The sequence below is a fragment of the Taurulus bubalis genome (assembly GCF_910589615.1).
Source record: "Taurulus bubalis genome assembly, chromosome: 8".
In the NCBI taxonomy this organism is placed as follows: Eukaryota; Metazoa; Chordata; class Actinopteri; order Perciformes; family Cottidae; genus Taurulus; species Taurulus bubalis.
Genome location: NC_136596.1, coordinates 23,691,095 through 23,708,114, shown reverse-complemented (window position 1 = coordinate 23,708,114; position 17,020 = coordinate 23,691,095). Strand labels below are relative to the sequence as shown.

Here is a 17,020-nt window from a genome sequence, read left to right as displayed (position 1 = left end):
CACTTTTTTTAGTGTGAGGTTAGTGCAGTGTCAAGCACGCATGGCCTCTCAGGTCAATACTGCCTCGCATCGTTGTTTATCAAGTCACGGCACTATAGCACGAAAAACTGCAGTCGTTAATAGTCCAGGCCATACGGACGAGACAGCGACATAATGCTCCACCACACACACAAGGTCACACAAGACACACTTCAGATCCATGGTTTTAAATTCAATAAGCAGGCTTTACAGTTTAGCTGTATTCTCCAATGAGGATTTTAGAGACATGTTGGGGGGGGAAAGGGCAAGTGTCAAGTTCAAAGCCGACAGCTTGTCTCAGATCACCGATGACGCAACAATGATCTATTGAGTTAATGAGTGCTAAGTGGTGACTTAGCTCTGCTGTAGTGTTGAACACGTCACGACACAATCGGTCAGCATGCCGTGTTCGCTAAGGATGGGGCTATTTAATACTCGGTTCAGTCAACTTTCTTTGGGAAAAAAAGACAGGATTTGGGGATTCGAGACACCTGCTCGTGCTTCGTGATTGTCCAGACTTCTGAGTCCACGCTCAGAAGCCGCCACAGTGGCTGCTGTGGGAGCGGTTCATGTTTTCTGTCACAAATTATAGTTTTGGACTCTAAGTTGCTATTTCTGTAATATCATATTTCGTAGCAAATTTTCAGCCTGTATTTTTCAATGAATGTAACAATTTTGTCTTGCTCTGGCACAGGAAGATGGTGTCCCAATTCCTCACCTCACATACACAAAGCCATCAACCTGAAAAAATTGAATTCTGAATCCGTCAAAAGAATTGTGGGCAGTATTTTTATACAGCAGATATGGGCTCAGACTCGTACCACCTTGCCTTTCTTGAAAATAATGAAGAAGTAAAAAACACCTGGTCATTCCTGAAAAGCCTCTGCAGATGTTTATAGAGGGAAGTTGTAGATGCAACAGAATTTGGCTCGGGACGCCACCGGAACGTTTTTTATTTTCTATGGGGGTGGAAGAAGAGGAGCGCTTGTTGTGCCATGTGCAGGTGGCCCATACGGGTGGCGACACTCCTTTCAGGTTCATGTGGTTTAATGTATTACTACACACACACACACATATATATATATAGAGCTCGCAAAAAAATAACTATATGGAAGAGGTCACCGAGTTTAATTAAGCCTTGATTATGTATAACAAAAAAAGATTGGTTGACTGTAGAATCCTTAATATCACACATCATCATGCATATATAAACTGGCCCTACCTCGCAGCTGGTGGTCCTCAGGGGTGTCGGAGTGGACCTGCAGCAGAGCCGACCGGCGGTAGACCACGTGGACCCGGCCCTGATCCTCCAGCTCCTGGGCGCCTCGCTCCAGCGGCTCGATGAAGTACTCGTCTGCGTCGGTGCGGATCATCCCGGCCTGCAACGCGACACGCAGACACAGTGAGTGTTTTGAAAAAAAAGTGGCATTGGACTTCTTTAATATGCTTTCTATTATCAACCGTGATCCATTCAGCACCGGCAGATTATAACAAGGTCACAAATCAAGATGAAGGCTGCGGTCGAATATTCCTTTTCTGTTAGGAAAGGAGAGGAGCTTCAATGCTTCCTTACTTAGCTCCTTTAGCATAGGAAACACTGGATCTTCCTTTACGAAAGGAGATAATGCCCAACAATTCCTTGTGGCTGCAACATTTAAAGTAACTCAACATTCGGCCGTTCACGAGAACAAACGATCATGACAGACAAACGCAGATCATGTAAATAACCGTCCCTAAAATATGGAAATAGTTTCAATAATCTGTTAAACCTGCTGGCAAACAATGAACGTTATGTTCCTGAAAACTGCTGTAAAATGATCAAACTGCTTATTTGATATTCTCTCTCTGGTGTTGAACTGCAGCTTCAGCCCTCATTCTTTTACTTGACTTAAGCTACAGAAGCTTTGATGAAAGTTAAACTGGACGAGCTCTTCAGTCTTTTTGATTCTCATCTTTTGCATATTGTTATGATCAGATTAAAATCTGCATATAAACAATAACAACATAAAGCGATATGAGACATTGTTAGTGGGAGAACATATTTAATTCAGCATGTTTGAAACTGAACAAAGAGACACTTTAGTAGCTTTGTACTCTGTGAAAAACACCTTGGTTTCACTTTCATATTCCTTCTTTCATTTCTATTCCAACCTCGTTATTAAAGTAATACTTTAAACCGGGTTGTTTATGTCGTCTGCATGACGCAACACTGTAAGAAGATGGACGAAGTATTTAAGATGTGCTTTATTGTAGTACATTTCAAAACATCGTAGTTTCGTGGAGTCGGATTTACTAAACACCGCGGTTGTCTTTTCCTAACTCCTCATGAATTCTCCTTCCCATCTTTGTTTGACCCTGTGCTGTTTTCCACAGAGGTTAAGGAAAAGTGGTTAGAGTTAAACGTTAGGAGGTACTTTTTTGACTATTCGACTGCAGCCGAAGACTGCACTGCGCTGCTGTGAGTGTCTGCAGCGAGGACTTCTTCTTCATCCTCTGGCTAAAAGGAAATATACAATGCATTCATTTGTATGGACTGATGTGTATACAGAGAGACCGCAACGGACTGAGAGACGTATGAAAAGAAAGACGCGCTAATGAGATATTTTCTCCTTTATTCAAGATTTGCGACTAATTGCCTGCTTTAAATTTGTGAAGTTCTTTTCTTTATGACCTTGTTCCATGTTGTTTTCCGATTGTTTCCCCCGTAACATACCATCTGTCTGCAATTATCAGCTGGTTACCTGACAGCAGCAGGTAGCGATGAGCCAAAGCTCCACATCATTAGTGGCACATTGGAGGGGATTGCTTTGTGATCGCTACCTGCCGCCGTCACATTTCCTGCAATCAGAGGCCGGTCATGCCCGTGGATTAGGGTGGGATATTTTTTTAAATGCCGGGGGGGGGGGGGGTCATACTGCTAACAAGATGATGCACAAAATAACTGGAAAAGTACAGCCCATCCAATCTAAGTTATTGATCAGCGTCACGCTAGTGAAAGGCTGGGCGAAGCTGCATGAAAACACGTGGCAGAGACCATTAGCAACCCTTTATAATAACCATCGTAAGAGATCAAATATGTCGTTAGAGGGTGCTCCCTCTGTATCTGTTTTGGTCATTCATTTTTAGAGAATCTTGAGAAGCCATTGTGTTTGTTTTATTTCCAGGTAGATAGCCAGTAGGGCTGCAACAACGAATCGATAAAATCGATAAAAATCGATTAGTGTTGGCAACGGTCTGGTTCAGTTCACGCTGTCACTCGTCAACGTTAAACCGGCACACTGGTGGATCTGGCTGCAGGTTTTTGTTTTTTTTACTCAAAGTAGAATGACGCAAATCACGTAGTTGGGCTGAGCCAACAACGTGACGTCGTGGTCATAAGAGACCCAGAATGAAAGAGTTTAAGGAAGAGGACGCTCTATATGGAGCAGTACAGCTTCCCTCTGTCCCAGTATTTCATACATATTGATAAAGCAGGGTATGTAAAGGCAGCCTCTGGAGGGATCAATTACAGTAAAAAGGGCTCACATTTGGCAGATGTAAAGCATACATGTGTATGTTTTTAGTGTTAGTCCATTTTGTTGTTTTAATTAACAGCTCAGGGATGTTCAAGGAGCAACCTGTTTGTGCACTTTCTGAAGATGTTTTGCACTGTCACTTCTGTTTTTGAATAAAGGGTTAGAAATGAACGTTTTTTTGATTTTTTTTTTTTTTATCCGATTCATCGATTAATCGAAAAAAATAATCAACCGATTAATCGATTATTAAAATAATCGTTAGTTGCAGCCCTAATAGCCAGGTCTGGTTTTGTTTTATTGATTTATATTTGTTTGGCACCTCAAACTGTCCCAATCTCTCCCACTTCATAGAGCACAACTTCATTTTATTTTTTTCGTGTCTCACTCTGATCTACACGATTCACGTGGATGACATATTTTCATTTCAAAACGGCGAATTTCGCCGAAAGGTGACAAGTTTGCAGGTATGTTGTCTGACCTGTGTTCGTCCTCCCCATTTATCCCCTAGACTGAAAAGGGGACGTAACATATGTAACTATGATATAATGTAAAATGTATACATTTATTTCATATTACACGAATTATGGCGTTACTAGTAATTAATAGCCTTTATTAATTATCATTTCATTGTTGACAGTAAAATAACTAAGAAATATAATTTAATTACCAATTAAAACTTTCTGAGCCCCTGAAACTGGCGGCAGAATTCTCCTTCATGACCTCTCCTTCAACCCTCATGTCTATATAAGAGCCATGAATTAATTCCAGACCTATTGATGTCAAATAGCTAAAAAGAACGGCACAGTCTGGCCTTACAAGAGCATATAGACCAATTGTACATGTTAAAAACACAATTCAACCATAAATATTAACATAAACCATAAGTAGGACTTGAGAGGACTCGAAAGTGACTTGAGCTGCCCAAGTTATGCGATTTGCGCGCCATTACAACCTACAGAAACCTGCCAAATATCTTGTCAGTACAAAGCCTCAGCAACTTATCAAGCACTGCATCCAGCCACAGCGAAAAAACTAAAATATAACGTACTTTTCAATGAAAACAATATTCCACATGGCCTTGCTTGTGTAAAGGACCGTGCGCTTCCTGGTCGCGCTCGTGGCATGTTTTGGGAAGCGTTCAAGGTACAGGAAGAAAGTGATGGCTTTTCGATTCGCAGCAGCTCTCATACTACGGGTCACAAAATGTGGAACTTGACTCATTTTGACTGGCTAAAAGGGCTGTCAGTCTCATGTGGATGGCTTTAGATGGCTCCCATAGGCTCACACGATTCAAAGGAGGGGTTTTCGACTGAAAACGGCCTCAGAATGGCAGTAAGGGGCAGATGACTGGGGGGGAAAAGTTAATCTGCCAATATTTTATGATGACTTGAGGGCACAAAAGCATCATTTTGGTTGATTTAGTGTATATTACTGCTGTATGTGGATGTATTGAACACCATTAGTTATATGAAGTGTAATAAATAGTGTTACATGAGAAAATGGCAGTATCACACACTAATCATAGATGGTCGATTTTGGAGATTCGGCTAAACTTCTGTACTAAATAAGTAACAACAAATATTTTACTTTAATTAAATCAAAGTCAAACTTTGCAGAGATACTGTTAACATATTGTGCTATTTTAGAGTTCATCCTCCGGGGAGCCGGTTGCCTTGGCAGAAAAAAATAAAAATAAAAAATACACCTGTGCACAGACAGAGCCACCTCTCACAGAGCTCCGGAGGAATTTATTCCAGCTCTCGGCCGGCGGGTTGGCCCGGCCTTCACTGCTGCTGCACCTCACTCTGGCCTCTCCGCTAACACTCCGCTGGACTGTGCACATATGGAGCTCTGCGACCAACGCGCACACTGAACTCCTTTCCAACTCCCATAGTCCCAAATCAACCCCCCGTCCCCCCACCACCATCTCTCCTCCTGTTTACACGCACTACTGGCTGGACTCTAATTTAAGTTCTCAACTCAGGTCTGCATGCAACTTTGAACCCGTGGACAAAATAGTCATGCCCTGAGGCGTGCTCCACGTAGACGAACGGGCAGCCAGGAAAATTAATTTTGAAATACACAAATGTGGGCATCCAAATGACCAAAAGACATCCTCAACGTTAGTAGTGCCTGCTGCTCACTTTGTGACATCTTTGGGCTGTGCTCAATCAAAGACATTCCTCCTCGACTAATCAACCTTTAATCGATTCAGTTTCTTCACAAATGACTCTCACAAGAGCACCGCTTTAAACCTTGTGTTTAGATGCACTCATACGTTTCTTTGAAATCAGTCATTTTTACGAATAAACGACATAGAAACTCTGAGCTGACTAACAGTCGTTCAATTTTGACGACTGATCAATGCATTGATATAATAGACAGAATTTCTCCAAAAAGAATCACACAAAAGGACCATTTTAAACGTTCTTTACCAGAAATGTGCTCATACATTTCTTGGAAATTACTCATCCAGCACAAGAAAAACCATAAAAAAAAACCCTGCAGCGGATCGAAACCAAAACGATCGATTAGTTGACTCATAATGTGGCAATAAAACAGTTGTAATCTGATTCATTCAAGTGTGAGAGGACATGGGGTCTCTACCACACAGCAGGATTCTGTAACTTTAGGGTTATGTTTGAGATCATAGCTCGGGTTTGAGAAAGTTTGAGAATAAGACTAAAGTATTGTCATACAGCTGAGCCACGCATTAGTTTAACAGAACGCACATGTCAACCATAGTCAGACTCATCATGCCATAGATGAGGCATGTGTCTGTTCAAACTGTTACTTTGAGCCTGAATTATGTGTTGAACTACTTCATATCTGTCTCATATTCTCTGCAGACAGCAGACTTGTCCACGTTTGTGATTGGTCACATGTTACAAGACGCGCTCGCAGCCGAATTGAGGAACCCAGGGGGTTGATTTGAGTTGACCAGTTTTGCAGGATTCAGTATTATATGCTGAAATACGTCATCCGAGTCTGAGTCACTTGTCCTTCTATCTACTTTGGACTCAAAATGATGTGGAAATGTAATAATGTACTTTGTCAAACCTCTGCATTTACATTAAATCATAAGAAGACATGGATACACGTGTTGAATCGCACCCTGTTCAATTTTGGTGAACAGGGTGCTCCACATGTTGCTTTTTGCAAATTAAATCCCAATTCATGCTGCGTTCACACTAAAAGCGAGAATTTTTCTCGCGAGTAGATTGCATGCAAAGTCAATGCACAGACGCGAATGGTTGACAACAACGCGAATTTCCGTCGGGCGCGAATGACGCGAATGACGTGAATGCCGTGAAAAAGCCATTTTTTTTGCCGTGAACGTAGCATAAGCCTTGACTGTTTGTTGCCGGGCGGATCGGCTGTAGACGCACACTGAGAAGAGATCTGATTCACGGGGACAGTCTGCTGCAGGACGTTCTGTTGGCATTCAAATGGAGTCGGGACTCGGCAGCTCTGGTGGCAGCTGGAGGTCATCCAATGACATGTAACGAGAATGGATGTGATGAATATATAGAACGAGAGCGATGCAGAGATCTGAGAGTGATGTTAAACGAAGCAGTCAGGCGGAGATCATGATTTCTTTTCATCTTGATGAGTGCTAAATTTCACTTTTAATAGATATTGTCATGAATCTCACCCAGTTGATTACTTGCATTAGGACAATTCTTTTTTTAATCCCAATTTTTCTGAAATGGTGTTTTTTTTTAACATGCAAATTAGGCATATATGTGTGAATTGAAATACTTTTCCAGAACAAAAATCTGACCATCGCTTTAAAGTTGTTTCAGTTTGTTGACGTATTAGAGTCAAAGGATTTTACAGAGGGAGTTTGGGATTTCTCTTTTTATCACTTCATAAATCAGAATATATATATATATATATATATATATATATATATATATATATATATATATATATATATATATATATATATATATATATATATATAAACTGGGTGGATGTAAGAGCTGCTGAAGTTAATATTTCTGGCTCACAGTCTGAGAAAAAAACACATTTAGAGAAAATGGCCTTTAAAGAGATGAGAGATGAGACATGTTGTAAAAATACATAAACGTTTTAGACACTACAGGTGAATAGGGTAAAACAAATTGTAGTCATAGATATCACAATGAAACTTCCCCAGTGTACTACTTGCATCCAGCCAATTATTTTTTGTATGGTAAGTTTTCTGAAACGTCATCGTTTAAATATGCAAACGAGGCATTATGATCTAATGCTAACTTTTGGTGAATTTAGGAGAAATCTACAGACGCAAATCGACAAAGACGGAAAATAAACACCTCAATGTGTAGTTTGGATGTTTTATTTCCACTAGAGTAAAAGCAGAATAAAATGAGGGGGAGAGCAAGAATCCAAATCTCGACAAGTCATAACTTTGGGCGCAGACCTATTAAGCGCCCCTGCGGGAGGTGAGAGGCTGTGAAAACACACTGACAGGTGGTTAATTGGATGAAAAAGAAAAGTTGTATATAATCCGGTGGCGCTGCTTAACTCCTAGCACCATATAAACTATTTTAAAAATACCACCTTCTTGTTAACACACATAGCAGAGGCAGACAGAGTGAGAAGCCCAGCCTTAAAGAAAAAAACAAGGTTGCACGTAATGAGATGAGGAGCTGACATTCATACACTGATCAAAAGTTGCTGACGCACAGGATTGTTTCGACTATCTGCTCTTTCACGATATAGATATATAGATATATTTGTGTGAATATTTATCCGACACAAACTCGCAGGGTATTTTAAACCAAAGCAGAAATCCGCTCCGTCTCAGTGAACGATGCGCTTCAGTAATCTGCGTCGCCCCAAAGCCAAAAAGTAAGTAAGCGATTGAACACAGCCGTCCTGGAACAAATTGTTTGTCTATCCTCGAAGCAGAGAGACGTTGCATGAACAAACAAAAAAGGTCCTTCCTCATTCCTTATTGCAATGGCTGCCCTCCAGTAAAGACACTTTACATTGAGTCGACTGATCTGTAAGACTGACAGCAAAGCGTTTCAGTTTGGCTCCATGTCGCTCACCTTGACCCTGAAGGGACGAAAGAGGGATTTTCGGTGTAAGTTTAAGGGCATAAAGGGCCGTCCAAATACGCCTACTGAAATCTGAATAGTAGTACATCCAGTGATTGGTAAAAAAAAAAAAAAAAAAAATGTGTCATTTTGTTATTGAGGAGCACAGAAGGACACAAATGCTGAAAGAATAGAAACTAAAAACATGACATTTCACGGTAAATTATCCAAATCTGACTATGACAGCCAGCGCTGTGACACGCTTCACATTCATTATATGAAATATCAGATATTATTAGCTCAACAATCCTCATAGAAGATTTCTGAGACTGAAGCACACTGTTGCTCTGAAGCCGAAACTGCCTGGAATAATACAGACCACAAATATTTGGAGGGCTGATACTGCACACCAGTGGTGGAGGAAGTATTCAGACATGTCACCTACAGGGGAAAGTAGCAATACTACAGTGTACAATTACTCTGTAACCAATACAGCTTCTGAATTCAAGTACACAAGTATTAGCATCAAAATATACTTCAAATATACCAAAGGATCATAATACAGAATGGCTCATTTCATAATTATATATATATATATATATATTATTGGATTATGATTACTGATGCCTTCATGTGTTCACTTTAATGTTCCAGCTGGTAATGGTTAACCTATTTTAATGTATCATAATTCCTCAGTTGATTAGTATATTCTTTTTAAGAATCTGAATCTGGAAAGCAACCAAAAGCTTTAAAATAAATGCAGGAGATTAAACAGTTTGTAAAGTGCAGTATATGAGTAAATGTACTTTGTTACATAACACCACTGCTGTACGCACAAGAGGAAGACAGGATTTTTTTTTGCATGTATATACAATTTGAAATGCCTGTCACAAATGTCATTTATAATCTATATAGGCTCTTATGATGTTGGTAGAAGTGACAATGAAGTGGGCATATTCAAAAGGTCAATGCTATTATAGCTTGAGGAAAGCATGAATACAGCCCATGTATGTATATATATGTGTGTGTGTGTGTGTGTGTGTGTGTGTGTGTGTGTGTGTGTGTGTGTGTGTGTGTGTGTGTGTGTGTGTGTGCGGCTGCTGCCACATAAAGAAAGAAAAAAAGAAAACAGTTGAGTGTAGAAGAAAATACGATTGTGCCCTCTTTGAATTTCCTCTCAGTCACACAGAGGCGTCCCGTTAAAGGAAGATGATTTGACGGCTGCTGGATGAATAATTAAAAAGGACACAACAGTGAGGTTCTTCCACCTGGAGAAACATAATGTGATTATATATAAGGGAGCTGGGTGACCGCTTCAGGCTAATGGTTAGCGCTGTCGCCTCACAGCGGGGGGGGGGGGGGGGGGGGGGGGGGGGGGGGGGGAAGGCTGACAAGAAGCGAATAATTTGTCCAGATAAAAATACGATGAACTGAAGCCAGGAGACCCACCAATATGTGTCTTTAAAGGGGCTTTGTTGCAGTTCCTGGATTCAGGCTTTCCTTCAGGGAGCTGCTTCTCTCTCAGCTCATCGTCAGCACATTGACGTGCATTTTGAAAAACTAAACTACTAAAACCAGTCAACAGACTCTGGATCAGCTGGAAAAGCTGCCGGCAAACAAGAAGTCAAAACTGCAGCGTAAATTTCCACCAGGATATGAAACGGAATAAGATGAATGAGAATCTCTTCTTTTTTCTTTTCTTTTGCCGCTTTAAAATAAACCCACCTGTCCATTAGTTGTCATGGAGATGGTGACGCGCACGTACCAGGACTTTTTATAATTTCATCCATAGATAGCACTTCTCTTCTTCTCTACCCTTGAAGTGCTATTAAAACACTCTGAGACTCACAGGATTGTCTTTAATCAGGGAGGCTAGCTTGTTAGGAAGGAGGTGAGGAAAGGACACGGCCATCTTCGAAAGGAGTCTCTCCATCTCTCTCTCTTCAAGATATCTGGATGTAAATGGGTTCAATGGCTACCCACGGGTCTCACCTTCCCATACACACATATTCACACTTGTTCCACACATTATGAATGATGGATTCACCATTTGTAAACTAAGTATGCTTCATATCTACATCCAGGACATGGTAACACCGCACATCCAGCTCGTTCGCTCCGCTCGGCTTCTGCCAATCGGCTTGTAGCTCCGTCACTGCGAGCTAAACACTCAACAAAGTCACGACTGTTTGCTGTCCTGGCTCCTCAATGGTGGAATGAGCTCCCCATTGACATCCGGACAGCAGAACGTCTCTACATCTTTTGTCGCAAACTAAAAACACATCTTTTCCGACGACACCTTGAATAAAGAAAGTAGCACCGTAGTAGCACTTTATTAGCACGTACTGATAGCACTTTGTGGTTCGGCTTTCTTGAAGAAATTGTACTTTCCTGATTCTTATTGTTCTGCGTTTGTACTCATGGATGAATGCATTTATTTTTAAGTCGCTTTGGATAAAAGCGTCAGCTAAATGAAATGTAATTTCATTTGTTACCGAGCCATAGGACCAGAGAAAGACGTCTCTAGGCCACTGCTTCTAACATGACCAAATATTACAGAGACAAACACAAATAAACGGTAACACTTTATAATAACTGCACGCTATGAAGCAATATGTAATACTTAATTTACAAATGGTGAATCTGTAATTTATAAAGAGTGGAATAATGCTCTATAAATGATGGATTAAGTGTTTACTCATACTTAACTAGCGTGCAGTTATTCTAAAGTGTTACCAATGTGCTATATTCCCCTCAATTTGTATATATTGGCATCAACCAAAGAAATGGTGCAAAGATTTATGAGACACAATCTGGCCATGTGACCATGTGACCATGACCATGACCATGTGACCATGTGACCATGACCATGTGACCATGACCATGTGACCATGGCCATTACATGCCTTCATCATGTAGATTCAGTCTCAACTGTCAACATTTCAACCAAAACAAAAAGAGACTATACAAATATAGAACAAATATAACTGAATGTGCTTGAAAAACATTACCAACTCTAGCCTGTGGACGGCGTTTAAAAATAGGGAAAAAAACAACAACTCTTAGACACTTGGCATAACCCTCAAAACCAGTCTGTTTATCCAATGATTTAGGATTTCTTTTAATCCGCCGAACATCAGTGAGGTCACCCTCAGGTGAACCGACGTGTGGAACAAAAGCGTGAACGTGATGATCTGAGCAGTGTTCACGCATCGCGTCACTCTAATCCAAACTACTTAAGAACTATATCGTACAGGAATCTCTTTCACTAACAAAGGAAACACATCTCCAGCAGGAGGTTGTGTCTCAGGGAGGGAATTCTGCGAGTTAAAATGCCTTGTGGATGATTATTTGGCTATAATCCTATAATTAGTGTAAAAAAAGAAGCAAGAACTGGCTTTAAGAGCACACTTTTCACAAGACTCAAAAACCCCTCTCCGCCATCTCAAGCTCGGCTCCGGAGAAGGAGGAGTTTCTTTTTTTGCTTGTTTCCTGCCACACTGTCTCCGGTGTTGTCCGATGTCAGAGGAGACAATGTCAGGTGTCTCACAGAGGCTCACACCTACCTCAAACACAACCCTCACAAAAAAAAAGGGATCAAGAGTCCTGTGTTCCATCAGTTTAATATCCCCAACATCGGCCCCAGCCAAGCAGACAGCACTCGTCTGCCAAGAAAAACATATGGGATTCAGCTGAAGGGCTCCAGTTTTACAAAGACAGTCTCTTTCAGTATAAACTTCTTAAGGAGGTCGGTATGGACGTGCTTTCGTTTAAAAAAAAAAAAAAAGTTGAGGTACTGCGACGTTGAAAAAAAAAGGGTCTGAATTCAGCCAGGACACTGCCCCCTTTCACCCTCGGTGTTGTTCAAAGGTGTGTTTGCTTTAAAAAATGTGAGCAAACCTTCGTCATCATTACCTGCCATTTTCATCCACCGGGCCTCAAAGGGACTTTAAGGGAGGGGGTGGGGGGGGAATACACAAGTTCATTTCTTGTGATCTGCAGGAGGGTGACGGAAAGTCTCGGAGAAGTAGGAACTTTAGAGAATGCTTCGCAACAATAATCATGAAAATATTCATATTTTTATCTGAGGAGAATTGAGATAACGAATCCTCTCATCCATATTCTTCAATTCATCTTCGTGCTTATCGCCGTTGGAAGTTCGGCCTCAGATGTATTCAAACGCTTTACAGATAATAAATTGAAATGAATGTGAGTTATTTTGCAAGAGGTGAATGTGGGCTGCACTTTGAGAAACAATATACAAATTCATTTCAGTTGTGTCTTTTTGCCCCCGCCGCCGCATCACCGAGGAGCGGCGGGGCAAACATTTGCACGCGGCTTTGAGGAGGCGCTGAAGTCGTCCCCGCACTTGAAAAACGCAAAAATAAAAAACACGCTCGCGCCGGTGAATGGCCCTCAATGTCCGTCTGTTAACGGCGGCAGAAAATGTGGGCTCCTCTTGAGTTTTTAATAGGTCACGATTAAAAATGTTTAAACACATAAATATCAATAATAATAAAAAAAGCACCCCGGCAGCACACGCTGGACCCGAGCCTCGGCTGCTGGGGGAGAAGGAACTTGGAAGAAAATAACTTGGCTTTGCATATCTTGGTGTGCCTCCCCTCCCGTACCTCAAACCATACCCACACAGCTCTGGGGTCAAGCCTCTGCAACAAGCCTTGGCTAAGTCAACAGGGAACATTAAGAACTATTAGTGAATAAAACTCTTGTGCCCGGCTACAGCTTGCTGCAAAGAGGAACTGGCTCGCTTTCTTTTTCTAATCAAATAGGATATTTTCTTTGCTTTTTTGCCCTCCCTGTGGCAGCTTCAGATATGTCGGGAGCTGTGCGCGTCCAGAATGCCCTTTTAGGTGTATGCCACTGCACACACAAAGCTCTGAGCAAAACATTAGCGTATGTTATTTTGCTCATTTTGTCGCCCCGCGTCGATCTCAGCGCCGATGGAAGAAGTCTTCGCCCAGGGGCCGTTCAGACTGCCTGGAGGGAGAGCGCTTCAGTCCGAACGTCCTCCAACAGGCAGGCGTTTTGCTCTGAAAAAGGAGACTCCAACTGATGCGTTACCCATCAGGGCTGCAGTGCACACACACACACATACCCACACACACACACACACACACACACACACCGCAGACACAGGAGGGCCTCACCCTTTTTGGCTGGCAAAGCCGGTTATGCAACATGACACACATTAAGAGGTGGCCAAGTTCTACAGCGCCACTGGCGAGGTAAAGGTTGATATCAACAGTCAGACGCTCAGCCGGTGCTGTGTCTGTCTCTATATGTCAGTCTCTATCTGTCTGTCTGTCTGGCAAGGCCCTGCTTGAAAAAGAAAATCCTCCCTCATGCAGCACGGAGAAAGAGGAGGTTTTTGTTCCAGCTGTCCTGCTTCATGGAAACAAATGAGCGAGGCCGAAGCAGTATTTCATGGTTGCTTTAAGGCATTTGCAGGCAGCTTACACTTTGTTTGTCACGCCGAAATACAAGCTGGTACTTTGTGGCACGCAGATGCACTTCATGCCACAGCTGAAAGCTCACAAAATAAGTCTTTTTTTCCCTTTCTCTCACATGTGACACGGAGCTGATGTTCCATAGTCGGGAGGAATGGGGAAAAGCTGGGTGTCAGCTGTGAGCCGCATCGGCATAGGGAACCCAATGAAACGCATTTCTGTCCTGATCTGTCAGCGATACCGCCACAGTAATCAGGGATGTCACTTTCCATTGTTACGTCCCTGATCTCCTTTACCATCCTAACCACTGTGTATATGTTGGTCTTCATAACGCAGCTGCAGCATGTGTGTTGAAAGGCGGCATCAGAGCTCTCGTTTTACGGCTTCTTGCTGTGTTTTGTAGTACCTCCTGTAGGGCTTCACGTAGCATTCTACATTATTTTGTATTAGATCAGTGGAGATCAAAGGGGATCTTGAGGTTTTAGGGCAGGATTTTGACAACTTTTCATCCCGAGCATGACACAATATGAACGTTTCTTATCAAAAAGAACAAAAAAGCTACACTCTTGATGCTCGTGCCTGTTAAATACAAAATAAAACATGTTAACCTAAATCATCAAATACAAATTCAGAGCCTTTCATCATGGTATTCATAGTTTTACCACATGATTGCAATATACTGCATGAAGTAAAACTCCACAGATAAACCTTTTTTTTTTTTTTTTTTTTTTAAATGTAAATTTCCTAGCTTTTCTCTGAGCTCTCAAACGGATCTTGGACGGAGTTGATTCAATCGTCTGGCATCCTCTGCATCCAATATTGCCATAAAGCGACCCTGATCACTGATTTGCAACATTGCCCACAATGCCCTAGTACAAGCTGAGATGTGTACGGTATAGATGGCGTGGTATAAACTCTCTACACGTTTACAAATCTCTTAAAACAAAGCCTCCATCTGATCTGCTTCAGTACAAACAAGGAGTTAAACTAGTTGCACCTATTGGAGGTCCTCTGAGCTAAATGTCAGCATGCTAAGCTAACATGCTCAAAACGACCTTGGATTGCCAACACATTAGGCAACAGCAATGTTCACCATGCTCACCATTTTAGTTAGCATGCTGCTAGCATTTGCTAATTAGCACTAAACACAAATTGCAATCGAGTCGTGCTGGAAAAAAGGTAATATCCACAAAGTTATTATGATTCATCTTGAAGAGGACATACATGTCTGAGCCACATGTTATGACCAGCATCAAATAGTTGTTGACAGTTAACTCAAACCAAAAAACATTTACCTCATGGTGGCTCTGAGGGAAAAGTCAGGGGACCAACAAAGTCATGCGGATTCGTCCTCTGAGGACCATGAATGTCTGGACTAATCCAATAAATAGCTGCTGAGATATTCTCAAAACTACAAACATAAAGCTTAAGGAAAAGTCAGAAGATCAACAAAGTCACGCGGATTCATCCTCTGGGGAACATGAACATATTCATGTATAAACCACATTACATGGCAATCCATCAAACAGCTGTTGAGATATTCCAATAAAAACCACAACCATTAACCTCATTGTGGCTTTTAAAGTAATGGGGATTCATCCTCTGAGGAACATGAACATATTCATGTACAAACCAAACTACATGGCAATCCATAAAATAGCTGTTGAGATATACAAATTAAAATCACAACCATTAAGCTCATGGTGGCTCTTGAGGAAAAGTCAGGGGCTCAACAAAGTCTTCAGGATTCATCCTCTGGCGAACATGAACATATGAACTGTTGAGATAAATCAAGACCACAACCATTAACCTCAGTGTGGCTTTTAAAGTCATGAGGATTCATCCTCTGGGAAATATGAATGTCTGAGCCGAATTCCACGGCAATCCATCAAATAGCTGTTGATATATTTTAGTCTGGACCAAAGTGGGAGACAGCCATCCGTCATACCTCGAGCCACACTGGCTGAACTCATACAGAGAGACATTAATACCAAAACTCCAGATGAGTTCTGCAGTGAAAGTGTTCACTTCAACATCGCTGTGCCTACATACTGGTGTCAGACGTGCGCTACATCCAAGAGGACATATTAAGAGCCATCTACAAATAATTCATCAGCAGTGCCTTGTATTAACGAGAAAACTAAACTCAAGCTCACTGGTTCATTTCCATGTTGCTCTCAAGATGAACAAATTAAAGTTTGAATGTCCCTGAGACGTGGGGTTCCATCACCGTCAATTTAATAACAGCACGAGGAAGTTAGTCATCACGAACAAATCATGAATCTGTACTCCTCCGTCATCAGCCCTGCGCTGCAGAGCTGGACGAAAAGCAGACGCCGAGATTATGTCTCGAGTCCTGAAGCCCAAAAATACATCAAGACATGAGAAGCTTCTCCTCTTTGCCACAATAAAACATCTGCAGTATGTGAATCATCAACTCTGTGACAGGGGAACCATGTGAGCACATGAGAGGGGGTCAGACGTGAGCGTATGTTTGAGGAGGAGGAGGAGGATGGGAATGTGAATGATACAGCATACACCCACTTCTTACATCTCAAGGTCAGTCACATTCCTTCATGTTTTCCTGTATCCTTTTTTTTTTTTTTCAAGGGTCGTGTTCTGTATGTTTCTTCCACGTGAAAAAGAAATAAAACCAACCATCCTCGGCTGAGTCGCTCCCTCCCGACTGTTAACGATGGAGCTACTGTACTCGTAAAAAAAAAAAAACTCTATCACAGACCAGGTGTGTTTTAAGGATCAAACACTGTCATTATATCCCATAAGCAAATGCCTGCATGGAGCCCATACTTCCCCAAAACATTGAAAAAGTTTTAATTTTAAAGATTTCAACAGCTCGAGCGCCTGCTCTTTGATCTTTTACACGCATAAGACACAGACGACGGTCTCGGGCTTGACGTTCTGCGATCAGTCAAATCGAGGTCCAAACACGAACCTTGCATTATTAAAGAGC

At 41.7% G+C, this 17,020-nt stretch overlaps 1 protein-coding gene across 1 annotated transcript in view; it reads right to left on the bottom strand.

The window, feature by feature from the left end:
- The window catches only part of adamts3 (ADAM metallopeptidase with thrombospondin type 1 motif, 3), a gene marked incomplete at both ends in the record, with an annotated part of 134,181 nt that overhangs the window by 105,671 nt on the left and 11,490 nt on the right, over positions 1 to 17,020 (bottom strand). Inside the window, one exon of the mRNA XM_079222504.1 lies at positions 1,241 to 1,397. Coding sequence (XP_079078630.1) covers positions 1,241 to 1,397 — 157 coding nt within the window. The remainder of the gene's footprint in view (positions 1 to 1,240; positions 1,398 to 17,020) is intronic.